This window comes from Poecilia mexicana, unplaced genomic scaffold (assembly GCF_051168715.1).
Source record: "Poecilia mexicana isolate PSO_F unplaced genomic scaffold, ASM5116871v1 scaffold_6, whole genome shotgun sequence".
In the NCBI taxonomy this organism is placed as follows: Eukaryota; Metazoa; Chordata; class Actinopteri; order Cyprinodontiformes; family Poeciliidae; genus Poecilia; species Poecilia mexicana.
The window spans coordinates 22,666,263-22,684,021 of NW_028263375.1; the positions used below are offsets into that span (position 1 = coordinate 22,666,263).

General features: G+C 38.5%; 1 protein-coding gene across 3 annotated transcripts in view; it reads left to right on the plus strand.

Moving 5' to 3' along the window:
- Window positions 1-17,759, plus strand: part of wwp2 (WW domain containing E3 ubiquitin protein ligase 2) — a 55,485-nt gene that overhangs the window by 676 nt on the left and 37,050 nt on the right. For 2 of the 3 annotated variants that reach the window (XM_015013219.2, XM_015013222.2), the window contains exons 2-5: window positions 4,448-4,529; window positions 8,779-8,935; window positions 9,690-9,811; window positions 11,160-11,297. In XM_015013219.2, the coding sequence (XP_014868705.2) occupies window positions 4,460-4,529; window positions 8,779-8,935; window positions 9,690-9,811; window positions 11,160-11,297 (487 nt within the window). In that variant the 5' untranslated portion in view covers window positions 4,448-4,459. Of the gene's footprint in view, window positions 1-407; window positions 585-4,447; window positions 4,530-8,778; window positions 8,936-9,689; window positions 9,812-11,159; window positions 11,298-17,759 lie in introns of those variants that run through there. The other variant, XM_015013220.2, reaches the window with a different exon arrangement.

The following is a 17,759-nucleotide window of genomic DNA, read 5'->3' on the forward strand; positions in this document are numbered from 1 at the left end:
CCAGTCGATATTTAATTTATATCGACATTTTTTATTATCTGAAAATTGTGTATTGCTCTGCACTCCCACTGATAAAGTCCAGAGGAAGCCTGAGCAATTGGCTCTTGACAGGTAACATTACTGAGGCACATAATCAAAATTTCTCATAGTACATTATATGAACAATAAGAAAGCATATAAATACATGCAAACCCATAGCATGGTTGATCAATTACACTCTGTTGTCTGGTACGAAACGCCCTAAACTACAAAGGTAGGAAAGAGAGTGGTGCACATACTGAAAAGCAGCCTACTCCCGTTTGGTTTGTTGATACGCGTTCCTCTTGAGTCTTATTTTTAAAAAGACGTGCCGGAAGTTTTGCCGTTTCCTAATTATCTCTTGACTATGGGGTGCGAACCTCAATCATCTTCCGTGTTTGTGTTTTGTGCGCAGCTGCCATGGATGTTTATTAGGTTGAGCATAAGTCTGTTTATCGACAACACACATTTGACAGTTTAAATGAAACTAAACTCGGCTCCAAACTCTCCAGCTGATATCCCCATTCTGCTCAGCCGATCAGCTTGGTTTGCAAAGTGGATAGGAGGTAATGTTGTCCTCTTTTGTTGTGATAATTCCCATCGGATCATCTGCGGCTTTGCCAGTGACCTTAGGTTGTGTTTTTTTTTTTTTTTTGTTTATTGTTGGTTAAACACCCAGTTATCTGCTTTGATTATTACCAAAAGTATTCCAGCTATGTATCATAGTTTCCTGTGGTCCCAGGCTGGGATGGCAGCATTAGTCACCTTGATGCAGCAGTTAGTATTTGCATATTTTTCTACAAAACTCGCCTCTTAAGTTTGCCTACAAGAGGAGAGACGCATTGTGTTTTGACTTACATTTTGATGGTACAAAATAATAAGTTATGGATCTAAGATTGTTAACTCGTGGATTTCAATTGAATTATGTCAGAAAATAGGAAGAACATTTGAGTCTTTGACTCCAACCAAAAAACAAAAACAACATAAAATAAGGTAGTTGTATGTAAATTATAAATGCGTTGATCATCAGTGTTGTTAAGCTGAGTTCACTTTTAAACCGTCTTTAGCATTTTGTTTTAGTGATGAGCTCAGATTTTGCCTTTAGCATTACAGGTCTCTGCGCGTATTACCCGTTGAGTTTGTAAACCCTCAGCTTAACTTTGAGATTTTCCAACACAGCCAACATTTGCTGTTGTTCTGCTATCTTCCATGACACAATTGGTCTTTAAAAAAATAAAGCAAGGCAACTATAATGTATTCAATTTCTCATTATCTAGTGACGTCCTCCTCACAGCGCTTCCCTAATTCTGATTATAAAATCCTGAGTCTTACTCACTCAGTCAGGACCAGCTTTACACACAGATTAATGTTGGTTATGATGCAGTTTTTTTTTAACAACTCTTAATTTTCAACTAATCAATTACGAATTCAGGGCTGGTGTAGTTAAAGATTGGCTGACTACCGCCAATTTCTGATTTTGTTTTCTTTAAGCAAGTTGCCAATATCTAATGATTTCTAAGAATGTACATGGCGTTTGTGTAAGTAAGTAATTAGCTTCTGTATCAAGTCATGTCAGGCCCTCTTGCCAAGACCTTCACAGTTTTCAATACAGAATTAATGCAGCTGAAAACAACTGAATACCATGAACCTGATTAGGTCTGCAGCTGCAAAGAGTTGGAGGCAAACTTCAGTGTAAATGCAATATAATCAGCAGAATGGAACCACTTTCACATCATTTACTTTTTTTCTTATTCTTAAGTATTTCTGGATAGTTACCCTCAGAAATCAATGGAAAACATGCTTTTTGGTTTAGTGATGGCAAATGACAGGATAAAATAGTAGCACCGAGCTCCAGATTGCAACCAGGCTCATCCTGATGCAATGGTGAATATGTCTTTAGCCCTGAATAATAGAAGAACATACATGTGCCAAGTTATTCTTGACTGTATTGGAGTTGATCGGGACGCCTATTTCACACTTCGCGATCAACTCCACTGTCGCTTGGATGACTGGAGGTTCATCTTTCCTTACGCTTCCACTGTTGCTCATATCAACAGTATTCCCACTAAAAAGAATGCAATGCCCATAAATTTTCTTTTTTGTAAAGGATGTCTAGATGACATTTGTTTTGAACGGATGCTGTTTAAATAAACTGAATTGAATAGCATTTCAGTCACTCGCTAAAATCTACATCTGCTGTGGACACATCAAGGTCAGAAAGAGGTTGTGCAGCTGACCAAAATTATTTAAAGGATGAATTCAGTCAGTCACTCCATTGTAACCGTGATATTGCACAAACTGACGTAATAATGATTATGATTGAATGTATTGTGCAGAGTGACATATTAATTATACAGACGTCTGGAGCTGCTTCTCATTACTTTATTGTTAACAATGACTCTTTTGTTTTTTGTCTGAGCAATATCGCTGTAAAACTACAAAATCTTACCACATATTTTTTTCTAGTTCCGAGTACAAATATCTTAAGATAAAATTATGAAGACAAAAAAAATGAACTTACAAGACATAGCAGCTTATTTTAAGTAGATAATTACTTAATATTGATGAAATAGTGCTAGATTATTTCACTTATAGCAAGAAATTTTATCCATGCTATAAGTAAAATAAGCTGCCAGTGCTGGGCCTGTCACAATAAACGATAAATCAATTAATCGCATGATAAATTAAAAGAAACTCAATAATTTTCATTTGCTTGATTTATCGTTTTTCTCTCTTCTTTCTCGTTTTACCAAAAACTGAATAATAAAAGTCGTCAGTTTGGTGTTTAATTAATTTCATTTGTTGTTTCTGTTGTTTTCTTTATTTATTTTGGATATTTAAAATTTCTTCCAGTTTTAGTCTTTAAATGTTATTATATTTTAAAGGTTATTTATCTTTGAGAACTTGTTCCTGCATTGTTGTGCCATTATTACTGTTGTATTACTTGAAAATGGTCTCAACAACAATATTTTCGTTTATCGCAATAAGTTCTGGGACAATTTATTGTCTAGCAAAATTTATCGTGACAAGCCTAATGCAACTAGAACTTTTTCATCATTATTATTAAGTAATTAAGCTTCTAGATTGTATGCAATGTTGTGTTTTTGCAGTGTAGGAAGAAGCTATGTCTTAAAAACATTAAAGAAAAAATCTCATTCTTTCATAAGTTAATATTCTTTTTATAAAAAAAAAACGACAACAAAGTATGTCTTAATTTTAGAATTTTTCATTGGTGGAGTTAAGTGGTGTATCAAGCACTAGAACAAATACTTTATCGTTGGTCTGGGATTGAAGTTGATAAGAAGAAGTCGCTGATGCAATCTTCAACGGGCAATTTACACATTTTATAGAGTGAACCAAATTTAAGCACAAGCTCTGGGTTAGTGAACAGCAATGTGAACAGCAGAGTGACAAACCTTACCTTGATAAGAGTTTGTAGAAAGGACAGCATCTTGGCTGACTGCAGTCTTGTTGTGCATTGCAGTTTTCTTATGGTTAAATGCTGCGGAGCTCATCTGTGACTTTGCTCAAGGTGAAGCCGATGAGGGCCAAACCTCTGCTGTGACATTGACCATGCTGCTCAAAAAAAATAATGAATTGGTTTTCTCTTGTGATATCTGTAGACATCATAATATTAAACAGGCAGTGGACTCGTATGGATTGAACTTCTCAATAGGCTGCAAATGTCTCAGTTAAAAAATAACCCATAATATCACCTGCATGTTGTAGCGATTCCCGAGATTGTTTAAATTAAGTGAAAACTGAGTTTTTTTTTGTTTAAGTAGATTGTTTTGGTTTCATTTTAATCTTAGTTGGACCATAATGTTGTGGATGCTCAATATGAGAAATTGCTGAAAAGTCAATAACTGAACAAGCATATTGAAAGATTACGGTGAAGTTGTTGATTTGATTCAGTCGGCAGCATTTCTTCAGATACTTTTTTTTAAACCAGTTGACATGTCAGATTAAACTTGATTGCATTAATAATAATTAGGATTGAATTTGAATGCTAGACAAAATGATGGAGAAGAAAGAAAGGAGTGAGTTTTTCCCACATCCATTATTGTCATTGCAGTTCATGTTGTTCCACTAATTTTAAAGTCTACTTTATTCTCTATTGATTGTTAGATAATTGGAAGCAACAACAAAAAAGAAAGAAATGTTTATTTGAGCCTCTGTAGACAGAACCCCTCTCCAGACTCGGTGCAGGTTTGCGTTGGTTGTCAGAGAGGAAAATTGCAGTGATCAGTTCAGATTACAGCCTCAGCTGTAATCTCATTGACTAATGTGCCTCCGAGGCTGTTTAACAATTATATGGTAACTCTCCCCTGCACAGATGGGGATAAAGTCCTCACATCGAGCACCTCTGGTTTAAAGCGATCAGGAAGCATATTGTTTAATGTGGGGTTTTTTTGTGGTTGTGTTACAGAGCTGTGATGTCATGGCGGCTGCCAGCGTGACCCGACCTGGCAGTGCCCAGACCCCCGAAAAGTCTCAGTTGATCCTGAAAGGTAAAGAGCTGATTAGCATGTAAAGTGTTCTGTTTTGATTTGTTTGCACAGTGTTCTTTCAGTATTTTATAATTTCATGCCACACAAACTACAATGACGAATGACGTCCAGATGATGCATCAGTCAAACCTTAACGTCTGTATCGCTGCGTGTCCGTAGCTGTCATTAATGTACATGCCGTAGGTTGATGGTTCTGTAGCCTGACAAGCTGTGTGACTCTCAGTATTTGACCTAATGATCAAGGGAAAATGGTTCAAATCAAATCTTGCTGATTGACTGGTGCAAAAAACATACAACATTAAATACAATACACACAGCTGACATTCAGCTGAGTGCAGAAATGGTTGTATCATGCTGCCTCGTAAAGTTTCACCTTCACTGCTGCAGGGCAATATTTTCTCTGCTCAGTCTCCCAGTCAGCTCAGTTTCTGTGACATTATAGGTGAGACTATATTACCTCATTATCTGAATATCCATGCTATCTCCCGCGTTCACCTGGTGGATGTAAATAATTGGGAATGAAGGAAGTCAATGGGTCTTTACCATTAAGAAACTACACTCCAGCACCCCCAATGGTAAAGATGTGTCCAACAGACTTGAAATAAATTGCTGTGGATTCCTGGCAACCACAAAATGCCACTTACTCCTGCAGCTAATGGAGTCCCCCCCCCCCCCATCTTCCTCATTATCTTCCTCACTGTTTATTGGCAAACTACATATGGGGCCACAGTTCCAGTAGTTTTAAACTTTATTTTCGCTCTTGCTGCAAGATGAGGTTAGGGTAGTAGCCGTTTCCATAGTAATTTCCCGACCTATGGAGATCGGCACACATCTGCCTTATTTAAATGGTTTGTTCTTCTTTCTTTCCCATTTTGAAGAGACGCTAAGAAAATTAAACCTGTGGGATTTCATCTTCAGATCTTTTGTTTTTCACAGTTATTAAAATTTTTTTTGAAAGCTTTTTGAACGTTGTTGCCAGATGTACCAATAATTCCAAAGGGCACATTTTCTGCTTTGGTGAATTCTGCTTGCCAGGAAACTTTGTGTTCAGTCTCTTTCCACCTGTCAAATTGTTCAGTGTGAGCGAGTGTGTACGTGTTTTAGGAGAGAAGGTGCAGCTCACCCAGGGCTGCGGTTTTACAAGCTTCTAATAAAACCTAAGTGGTAGGAACAGATGCAGAAACAATCTGAGGTCTTGTTGTAAGGAAGCTGTGCTGGACATTGCATTGAAAAGCACCGTGTTGGGTCACAGGACACATCCGAGCATAAAACTGCTACTTTGTAGTGGTGTTAGCAACTGGTACCACATGCTGGTAAAAATAGACAGCTGCTTATCAGATGGATTTTCACATCAAGTTCCTGAGTTTGTGAATTTAAGCACACTCAAAGTGGAATTGGAGCTTCTTAGAAATTAAACTAATTTGGTCTTTTCGTTTGCGCATGATAATTTGGGATGCACCGATTTAATGGCCAACCGACTTGGCGAAACCAATTTTCTTAATTTTGGGAGATTGGCTTCACATGTAAATATCAGCCGATCACCAATCTTATCCACTGACCTTATCAACCTCAGCAAAAGTCTCAAAATAAGCCTCTGTCCTCTCCTGCTCTGGCATGAGAGAGATTTGACTGATAGACCGGCCCACCAGCTCATGTCTGCTCATTTCCACTGAACGATGGCCACCCCACTGTTGCAAAATCAGTGATTTTCTTGGTATATTTAACAACATTTCAAACAAAAAAAACTAACCTGCCACAATCAGAATTGGCAGGTCAGGCTTTACTGAAGATCTATAATCGGTGATTTTCCAGAAAACTGCAATTGGTGCACTGCTAATAGTAGTGATAGTAATAGCAAAGATAAATTTGTGCATATAAAGTACATTACAGCTTTTTTTTTTTTTTAGAGTAAATATAGATGTAAAAACAGAAAGTTCAAAATTAAAGTACAAAATGCTTTTCCTGTATGCTGTGAGTGTGTAAAACGGAAGTCAAAATACTTTTTATGTGTAAAACTGATTGGCATTCTCATAGTTGGTCAAAATTGTGCACATTTGAAATTACTGTATTATTTTTGGATTGACTGATGGCTCGAACGATAAAATAAATCTTGAAAAATACAGCTTTTCTTATAACTGTGCACGCAGTGAAGCTTGACTTTGACCAGTGGTGTTTTTTTTATTTATTTTTAATGTCAGCTCTGACTCACCGCCTCATAAAAAGGCCGTTCAGCTCTTCTGCGCTTCCCTTTATCATTGAATGCTCTTGAGACCTGCTATGATTGTTCCATAGCTGGCCTTGTGCCATCTTTCTATCATTTCCTCCTAACTGCAGTGAGTCACTTTTGTTTTGCCAGATGTTCTGGAGCACAGACATCAGTATGTCTCGGCCAGATTAGATCTCCTCATGTCTTGTCTTGCAATATATTTATACACTTGTCTTTGGCCGTTTTGTCACAATGAGCTCCTCAGCGTTTTCGAACTGCAACAAGCTCTGATAAGATTCTCAGAACATGTAAGCAATTTCAAAACCCCAAAAACATTCAGGGTAGTATTCCCATAGGACCAGGATTCAAGCAATATTGCATGTTTTCTTTTATGCCACTAGAGGGCAGTGTTTGTATTCTGGTGTGTCGCCCCAACAGTGACAAAAAAGGCCATCTGCATCCTGAGCAAGCTGAGACACAAAATTCATGACAAATTGCTGTAGGCAGTTCAAATAAAGATTTAATTTATTTAATAATTACATACTTTAAAGCACATTGTATTGATAGCATGAAAAAGACTTTTAACAGATTCCTTTACTAACTGAGATTTCCAGGCAAAATATTTATTTTGCTTTTATAAGCTGACAAATGCATAAAGATTTCACTACCAGTAGTTATTGTTGATCATAGAGGTGCAGTCAAGTACATTACTGAAACAAATTAAGCACCAAAGTGGAGTTGGAGCTTTATGGTTAAAGCTCCAACTTAACCATATTAGTAGTTTAATTAAGCTACTAATAAAACCCTATATTTATGCGATTACTGCATCTGAATTTTCTGTTTAGTCAAAATGTATGTTTTTAAAGTTGTACCTGTTTTGGATGGATACTAACAATAATGATCAATTTTATTATGTATGCATTGTAATGAATGCTATTTATTTGCCTATTTTAGGAGAGAAACTTTTAGATTGTGGTTTATGTTTATCCTGAGTTGTACATTGTAGAGGAAAGCAAATTTGTTGGAAGAAAACTGGGATGCTTGCAGCAAAGAAAATGGCTCTAGCTTTCTGTAAACTACAAAAAAAAAAGAAAATTAAAAATTAAAATCAGAATTTAAAATATTTAGGAGGAGTCTCTGAGAAAACAATCCAGACTCAGGCTGTAGATTACTATTTATTTTTTTACTATCTTTTTAACAAATAGCTAAATTCTGCAGCAGAATTTAGCTTGATTTATGGTATTGTTAAAGGCCTGTCACGATAACACATTTTGCTGGGTGATAAATTGTCCCAGAACGTATTGAGATAAACGATAATATTGTTGTTTTGAGACAGTTTTCAAGTAATACAACAGTAATAATGGCACATTAGTGCAAGAACACATTCTCAAGGATCAATAAACTTTCAATTCTAATGAACATTTGAACACTGGCACTGGAAGACATTTGAAATATCTAAAATAAATAAAGAAAACAACAAATAAAATGAATTATGAAGCCTCTGTAAACAAAATTGTCCTTCAAAGAAAGGAATAGTTGAGACCAAAACACCAGACTGAAGACTTTTATTTTGGTAAAAAGAGAAAAACGATAAATCCAGCAAATGAAAAATATTGAGTTTCTTCTTTTTATTATGCAATTAATTGATTTATTGTGACAGGTGTAGTATTGTATTCATTTTATGTTATGAAAACAAAAAAAATTATACTCAATGGTTTTTTTTTTACATAGAATATCAAAGGGTAGCTTCTGATCATCTTTAACGTCTTTAAAATCATTTTAATTTTGATCTGTGACATTGCAGAAAAGAAATCTGTCATTTTAAAGTAAAACTTTCTCATATATTCTGATAAAGCTGTCTAAAACCTGTTGCACTTTTTTGTATTTTTCTGATATTTTGTTGACAGAACATAGAATTAGCAAAAAAATACAGCTCTGGTTTTGTTTCATACTCATTAACCACTTTTTGAATATCAAAACAAGCCTTTCACTGTGCCTGACTCATCTGTGTTCAGATTTAACGGTGTGTGTGTTTGTACGCAGTGGTGTCTGCAAAGCCCCAGTCCCCAAAGCTGCCGAACCGACACTCTCGGCTCAGCTCCTTCGTCGAGGTGACTGCCGACGGCCTGACCAGTGAAACCAAAAAAACGGGCAAACGCACCGGGCACCTGGAGCTGCAGTGGAATGAAGACCTCACCCTGTAAGATGCACACAGCTCATCTGAGTTTTAAAATAATCTCGGTGCAGGAGGAAACTTTTCCCTGCTTAAATGAGGAGTTCATAGCTGTGGATAACTTTGATTAGCAAACCTGATAAAATTTTTGGTTCCCTTGCCCCTTTTTTTAATCTGTAAAATACAGCTTCTGTACTAAAGTTGTGGAGAAACTTATCCATGCCTTTGTTACTATGTGCTTAGATTACTGTAACTCACTGTACAAAAATACGGACCAATTTTCTTGACTTTGTCTGCAAATTATTCAAAACGCCACAACTCAACCCTTAACTGGAACCCAGAAATGTGAGCAGATAACCCCAGTATTGGCTGCTGGTTTCATATTGGATTGATTTTGAAATTGTGTTGGTTTTTGAAGTTATAAATGGCTGAGCACCGGCTTATCTCAAGGATATTCTTCGCTACCACTCCATTTCCAAAATACTTTGATCAAATAATAAAAACTTACTCTTCAATATTAGATCTGCTCATAGCATGGGACATTTCAAATCACTCCTTAAAAGGAATGTCAAGTCTGACATTCTAATCTACCCTGTTTAATTTATTGTGTTTTATTCTAATATGGTTTGATGAATATCACACAGCACTTTGGAGCAATTACTTGCTTTATAAATAAAATTGACATCTGATATCATTTCAAAGAAATAGAGCTGCACATATGATAAACTGGTCTAGCAATAGCATTCTCATGCAGCCTGAATTGTTGCCCTGTGTGCTGCAGCAATGTGACGCCTCAGAGTCATCTGGACCTGAAGCTGTGGAGCTGCCACACCTTGAGGAAGGAGCTACTGGGCAGCGCTACCATAGACCTCCTGGACACTCTGCGCACTCATGATGGCAAAAGTAAGAAAATGCACTCAGGCTTGGGGTAAAGAAAAAAAAAAATATTCTGCACAGGTATATTGTGCAACTCTTAGGTAGTTTGAACATTTTCACTTGATCAAGAACTTGTTAACTCTGAAAGCTTTTCAGATCATTTGTTTTGCTCCCATTCTCATATCCCTGTTTCTTGTGCGCCTTTTTTCCTTCCTCTCTCCTGTCCATAGTTTTGCTTGGACACAGATGTCATTTCTTTTTTTCTTTGTAGCAATGACTGACTAAAATTGACCAATACGATATATCATTCATCCCTACGCCCAAGTGAACATTTTACTCCTAAATTTGATGCTGTAGAAACAGTAAAAATAGGTAAACATAAGGATTTTAGTCAGTGTGACAAGTACAAAGTTCTGTGGCTGACCCACTGGGCCAGAGCATCTCTGACTGCAGCTGTTGTGAAGGACGCCTGGTCTGCAGGGGCCACAATGTGGAGCAGAAGTGAAGCAGCTATAGGGCAAAGTCCAATTGGGTTAATAATTATTTAACCATTTAGGATCACTTGTAGACTGTGAGTAGAGCATTGAACTTTCAGCCAAAGAGAGTTGGACAGTTATTATGTCCAACTTAGCGTGAAAAGATAAGAAACAGTGTGGCAGGAGCTGAAGTTTCACTATTAAACATTGCCATCAGTTCAGGCGCTATTTGACTTCAGTCAACAATTCTGTGACGTTTGACCCAAATCCTGAAAAATTTTCATACGAGGCTTAATTTTATGACCTTTGCCGGTTTTGACATTCTTAAACCAACTTGCTTAAGAAATCTCATTTTTCTGTTTAGTTGTGTGACACAGACCCTCATAAAAAGTAATTCGTGCAATAACAGGCTGCATGTCCTGACCCTGGTGTTGAAGCAGCTCCTCACTCTTTCAGCTGGGGTCGTATAACTCGACCCCAGCTGAAGTGCAGCACTGCAGCACTCTAACAAAGGTGGGCTCTCACTTGTTTGCTTAATTAGGTCTAGGTGATGTGATTTTAATTTTAAATTGTTTTTTGGCTAGTGAATGTATCTCACCTTCACACAGCTGTTAGTGCAGATGTCTGCGGCTGGATCCAGCCACAGAGCCCAAAGAGGAGTGGGGGCATTATAATGTAATCATGCCTCTAGCCTTACCTTAACTGTCTTTTGTTTTTAAATAACAAGCATAGCATTAATTGATTTCATGCGTGATGAATGAAGACGATGTCTAAACCCCTGAGAGGACGTTCTTAAGGAAGGATGTCCAATTACACTTTTCCTCCTCCCCACAACTTTCTCCTTTTCTTTATCACTCATTCTTTCTCCGTGTGTGTGTGTGTGTCCTCTCTCCCTCTAGTGGAGAACGTCCAGCTGAGTCTGGTTCTGCAGACGGAGAACAAAGGCTCGGTTGTGGCAGGAGGGGAGCTCAACGTCTGTCTGGACGGCATGGTTGTTGATCTGGGCTCTCTGCCCAATGGCAGCGCAGCAGCAGACAGTAAGTCCTGCCTCTTACCACACACACACACGCACACACGCATACACACATGCACACTCAAACACTCAGCCTCATTTACTCAAAGGTGTGAGAAGGAACAGAAATGAACAGAGGAGCACCTCGTTAAGCCTTCACACCACAGACTTTAGATGCACATTAAAGCCCAGATTGGTAATTGTCACATTTTATGAATTGTGCTGCTGAAATTGGTTTGAGATACAAAAAAAGCTTTCATTTATAGAGAATGGTCACATGAAAATCAATGCTTACAGCTGCTGCTTGTTTTAGGTGAAAATGCACATGCTTAGTTTAGCAAAACACCCTAACATTAAACCATTTTTCCTCCTTTAACTCCATTGCTTCCTGTTTTTCCTTTATGTTTGGCAATACTGCAGCATGAACATGTTGTATAAATAAACATAAAGACTCAGATATCTGTTTTAAACTGTGATATTTGTGTTTTCCCACCTTAGCGGTGCATGGTTCAACAGCTATTTCAAAAGCAGCAGCAGTAGCAGGAAAGAAGAGTGTTGTAGCATTCATGCCAAATAAATATGGATAGCGATTTAAAAACGGCAAAGAAAACGGTGGGGCCAAGGAGGCGAAGGAAAAAGATGTGACATTTAGAGGTGGAAGTCGCTAACTAATGATATTAGAAGCATCCCAGGAATAAGTGTGTTGGCTGGAGGCTGCAGCTCCAAGGAGGCGATTTGTGAGATCGAGCATTTATGCAAATGGCTCCCAACGGAGATTCAAGGACTTCTCCAACATGCATGAAAGACTCAAAGTAAAACTCCAGGTATGTTATGATGTGGGAATAATATTACAGCATGATATAAAGCTCAAAAAAGTCGATTTTATACCTGCTCACTGCAGTTGAATGCCTGGTAACAAGTTATTCAGCTGATCAGGTGTGTTGGAGAAGGGGTCCATCTAAAACCTGCAGGATTCTAGCACTTGAAACTCTGATCTGGAAGCAGCAGGATTTCTGACCTCAAACTTCTTCTGGGAGCACTCTTGTGCATACTTTGTTAGAGAAGAAGGAGCCTCACCATTTCAACATTTAAAAGCTAAAATTAAAATCTTTAAATCGATCCTAAAACATGCCTTGCAGGGAGGAGAATATGGGGGTAATGTGCTCACTTGTGTTGTTTTGGACCAGCTGTAGTAGCAACTTTTTTTTTTTTTTTTTTTCTGGGCCACCATAAGGTAAATAAGGTTCGATTTTGCTTATTAAACTCAAATCAAGAGAGCTAGACTGGTCTACAACAGTGACCTGTTCATCAGATTTAAAACGGCTACTTGTCTGTCGTGGCGTTTCTCCTCAAAACACAAATTTGTGTCTGGCCTCCAGACAGAACAGCACAGTCCTGGTTATTGTGTAGCATTGATATTCTTGCTGAACTGTGTAAAATTTACGTATCTGACATAAGTACGGCGTTTGCTTGCAGAGACTTAAGTCTGCAGCTTGGGTTTCTCTTCTGCAGAATCACACCTGCCAACAGTTAAGGCCGGCCTAAACGTGCATTTATTCGTTTCAGAAAAGCCTGGGTTTTAGTGGAGAGTTTGGCCGATGTTTAAATTGTATGTCAGAGTTTCTTCTGTCTCGCCAACAACAACATGTCAAGTACACTGTTAAACTTAAAGTAACCTGATAGCGACAGCATATACCGACTGTTCGGCTGCAGCATTTTCTACCACAGAGCTTTAACATCAGCATGGGAGAACACTTAATCTTCACATTAATGTGCTCTTCCCGGACCAATTGCTCCTAGAGGGAAAGTTTTCAAAGCCTTCACATTCAATCAACAGTACTTTCCCCTTCCAGGTATTGCACTAACATTTTACCTTCCTCCATGGCTTGGAAGCAAAGTTTAAAAGTCTTTTTTTTTTTTCTTTTTTTTTACGAATACACTGTTCTTTAACTGTCCGTTATACCCCAGCCAAGTCCATGCAGCAGCTCACACACAGCTTTTCATTTAGCAGCACACAGAGACGGCTGTGTTTCCTGCTGAATGAACACAGAAACAGCAGTGAGGGCCTGCCATGGACACATAAACGTGTCTCTTTGTAAATGTTTAGTTGTGAAGTGAAATTAAGCGATCGCGTCTGTTTATATTTGCGTGTGCGCCGTGTTGCACCACAGGGACAGCAGGATGGGGGAAAAGTCTCATAAAGATCGGATTCAGAGGCTTTTCTGCAGGTTTAATGGATTGGCCGAGTGATGAATTGGAGTGAGGCGCGTTGTGTGATGTCTAGCGGTCAAACCGGAGATGGCAACCGTGTCAAATACAATTCACTTGTAGTCTAAAAATATGTACTTGTTCTGAATACTTGCGAAGCAGAAAATGAATCACTTCAGAGTAACTTGACTCACTGATTTTTGTTTGTGAAAAGAAGCACTGGTTCTTAATCTATGTGGTCTGCCTTTTCCAGATTGTTTCCACAGCTTTACCTCCTCAGAAAGATCAATTGATGTCGTTTTTTTTAATTAAATAGATTTCAGTTATAAAGTCTTTGCATTGCACCTTATATCCTCTTTTGAGTTCTGCTTTTATGCAAAAAGAAGAGGAAGGCAAAGTTTTCTTTACTTCATCACCTTATGTTATTTCAGCTAAAAACAAATTTCTCTCCGAGATCCTAGAAATGGTTTACTTGTGCTCAGGTTTAAACTTTACAAATCATCAGAGGCACAAACCAAAGGCTCAGACGATCCAAAAGGAACTTTGGTAGCACGCAGGATGAACATTACTCATTGATTTGTGCCTATTATTTTGTCCAGGTGTGTTTTGTGCGCTCAACCCGAAATTCACCATCTGTCAAGGATATATTGTTGGTTTTTGGAGAGAAACTTGCTCAGTGCTGCATTCCTCTGAGAAACGTTTAGTAATTTTCAGCTTTTCAGAGTCAGTGAAATCTCTTTTTATGACCCATTTTGCCAAAAGAAAAGGAACTGCCAAATAATTATGCACACCTTGATATAATGTGGGCCTAAAAAATCCTCAACTCCATCAACCATTCAAGTTCATCCAGCTTGGGGTTAAGAAAAATGCCCAAAAATTGTGTTATGGTCAAAACACTCACTTGACTAATATGTCTGCACCAGTTTTACCACACCAATTAGTTTTCAGGCTCTGTTCTTAAATGTTGAACTACTCCCTTTAAAAAAAAAAATGTAAACCCTGACTCATGAAGGAACTAAATTCCCATCGTAAGATGTCAGAAAGCAGTGAAAGAAAGCTGCGGCTATAATTGTCGCATGTGTGCAGGTCAAAGGTCACCATTTAATTAAGAGAAACCTCCCTTTATCCAGTTTTCCTTTTATGACCCGTTGTTTGGAGTCTCTCCACACCCGTAATCACAGACATCAGGAGCGCCTTTGTCTAATTTGTTTCTGAGGATTGCGTAATTGAGCCTTATTGCTTGCAGCTCGGCAGCACAATCTCCTCCTGTGATCCTGAAGCTTTGTGTATGTTTACCCAGGGGAGGGGTGGTTGTTCTCCTGACTTGTAGGGTTGCGGATGACAGAAGTTGTGTGTGTGTATGCGCGGGGTTGGTTTTTGGGGGGGCAGGAGCAGCGATAAAGAGATGAAGTGTTATAGTTCTTGTCTTTGCCTTATGGTTTTGTAGATCCAGGCATGCACATGTTTTACATTTATTGAGGGTTGTGCGTGCACGCTTGTAGACCAATGGGCCCCAAATGAATATATAAAGGTAGGAGTGTGTTGCCTGCTGCTGGCGTGAAGGCACTCTGTGTTCCTGCTCTGAACGTTGCTCTGTTAGTTCGAAGATTTTCCTTATTTTCTTCTGGCAGCTCCTGTGAGATGCACAAACGCACGCGTGCATGTGGAAGCCTTCATAAACAAAACTTACATTCAAGGATGGTGAGAAACAGAATCCAGAGCAGAGAGATTTTTAGCTCTGGAAATATTGGCACCCTTTCTGACTGGGACTCTCATATTCAAACTTCCTTTTTCCATGGAACCGTGAGACAATTTTTTAATTTTTTTCCCCCCACACAGCACGGAGATGCTTAGGCTATGAGTAACATCCAGCTTCCTCCCCGTGTCGTATCAAGATCCATTCATTAGTGTGATGATGAATTTGCCAGTAGTTGATTTAATAAACATCTTTTTTAGCAAAAGGAAACCTTAAGTAAATCCAGTTTTGTTAATCTTTAAAGATCATTTACCTAGTTAATAAACCTCATGTCATTTCACTGAGCTTTGTAGACGTGTGGTTGTGTTTTCTCTATGAATGTTAATCAGTATATGTAGGTTAAATATGTTGCTCTTGGGTAACTTTGCTTTTGAAAAACATTTTCTTGGTTGTAATATTTTTCTCCTTGAGTGTTCTCAAGTGGTCAGATAATAATTTGCCCCATCATACAGAAAGTAGGTCAGGCCGTCAGTTTCACTTTAAGGATCAAAGATCCAACATCCAGTGATAAGTGAATCTTCTTCAGTGCAGACCAAGTGTTTGCATGGTGTTGTATGAGCTTGAGTTATGCTATCATTGGGTCATGACTTGAAAAGCAGTGTATAAATGTTTTTGCTGTGCTGCACATGTGCGGTTTATTTGCCAGATCAGAGATGCAGCTACTTCTGGTGACCAAATTATTTATGTTACAGCGTTAAATGTATAGGAAGATGATGCTGGAATATTATTTACCCAAGGCAGCATATCTTCATATGCCACTGAAGCATAAGCAAGATATGCAATACTATGACAAGGGAATAACAGTACTGATTTGACGAACTGAGATACTCTGAGAGAACAGTGACCTCATCGTTTACGTCCTGCATCTGCACCATGGCTTTATGTATGGAGGATTTACTACAACGATACAGTTATGGTTCTTGACGTATAACGTGGAAGATCTTCACCACCCCAATCCCTTTCCAATGCAACTTTTCCCATGTGCTGAAAATCCATTGAGAGGAACTCATAAAGAGTGTTGACATCATCAGCACTTGCTGTCCTTTTGTGGGTATTTTGAAATCTACTTTTTCTCCATTCTCACCAGGACAGGAAAGTTTTCTCAAACTGAGCGAGAATACATTGAAAAATCACTGCAAGATTTCTGCACAATTTTTTTTTTCTTAAACCCTGAAATAAAAGCCGTAGTTACAAATAGGCTACAGTTTAAAGCCAAAACCTGCCTTCTTTTCCTTAGATTTTTTTTGTTGGGATTTTTCTACACATAAAAACTCTTTTTCATTTCTACAGACACGTAACAGACCAGTAATTAGAGCTGCGCTGTTCTGAGGGGTGGGGGGTGATGAACTTGGTTTGCAGGCTATGACACAATGGTTTCTCCTCAAGACCACTGTTTATTTTTCTGCATGTCCACAGGGTCTGCACACAAGAAGCTCTTTCATAGCCACAAAACAGAACTGTGTGTCTGTGCAAAGGAGCATGTAAGACCTTACCTGTTTGCCTTACTTTAGATAGCAGGATGTAGTGTGTGTGTGTGTGTGTGTAAACAGGGGCAGCGTTTGAGGCGCTTATTCCTCCGGTGTGTCACTGGAAGATGCTGGATGTTTGTGTGTAAAGGAGAAAGTGAGTGTTAATGAAAAGCTCGATACAGGCCTGTGGTTTTCAGTCACAGTCGGGACCGTAAGTCACACATTCCCTCACACCGCCGAGACCGCACACGGCCCCGCTCACAAGCCCGGCGCAGACTCCATGGCACACGCAGGGATGAATGGTCCATGTCAAACCACTAACTTCACTTCCCATCCCACATGTGATGGCTGCATGGATTTCATTATTATTATTATTTTTTTTATAAACTTGAAGAGGTCCAAGCCTCTCTATGATCACTTTCTCATCCTTTACAGCTGCAAGGAGGACAGCTGACCTCAGTAATGTTCAAAGAGGCAATAAGTCCTCTGTTGGCAGACTGGAACTGACGCTAGTTTGAAGAAAACAGATTTTTGGAAAGCTTTGGCCTGTGTTGTTAAAACCTTTATTTCTGCCTTTTACTCTGTGTTTTTCTTTGGCTTGAAGAGTGTTTAGAAAATGTTAAGTTTAGATTGTCAGTTTGCTACAATACCTCATTTGGGAAGTTTTATTGTGTGATTATCACATCAACGAAGGAAAAATGGTATGAATGGATGGAGTTGTTCTTTCAATGGATTTGTTTTTCATTTTAAACTCCTTACCTGTAGTGAAAACAGCCGATTCTGAGTCTCTGTCATTCGTTTTAGAGAAATTGCTTTGCATATCTGGCAACGTATTTCCAGACATCCTGTAAGTTTAAGTGTACAGCAAACAAAACTCAAACAACAATCACATGAACTTAAAATTAAAAGTCTTACTGCGTGAGAAAAATCCTTTTAACTGATATGTTGTGAATTTGAAAACGTTGGGAATGGTTGATCTCTGAAGGCTGGTTAAGTTCAAAACCAATAACTTTTATCATCAGCCAATTTCCTTGTGCATTTCAAATCACTTTAA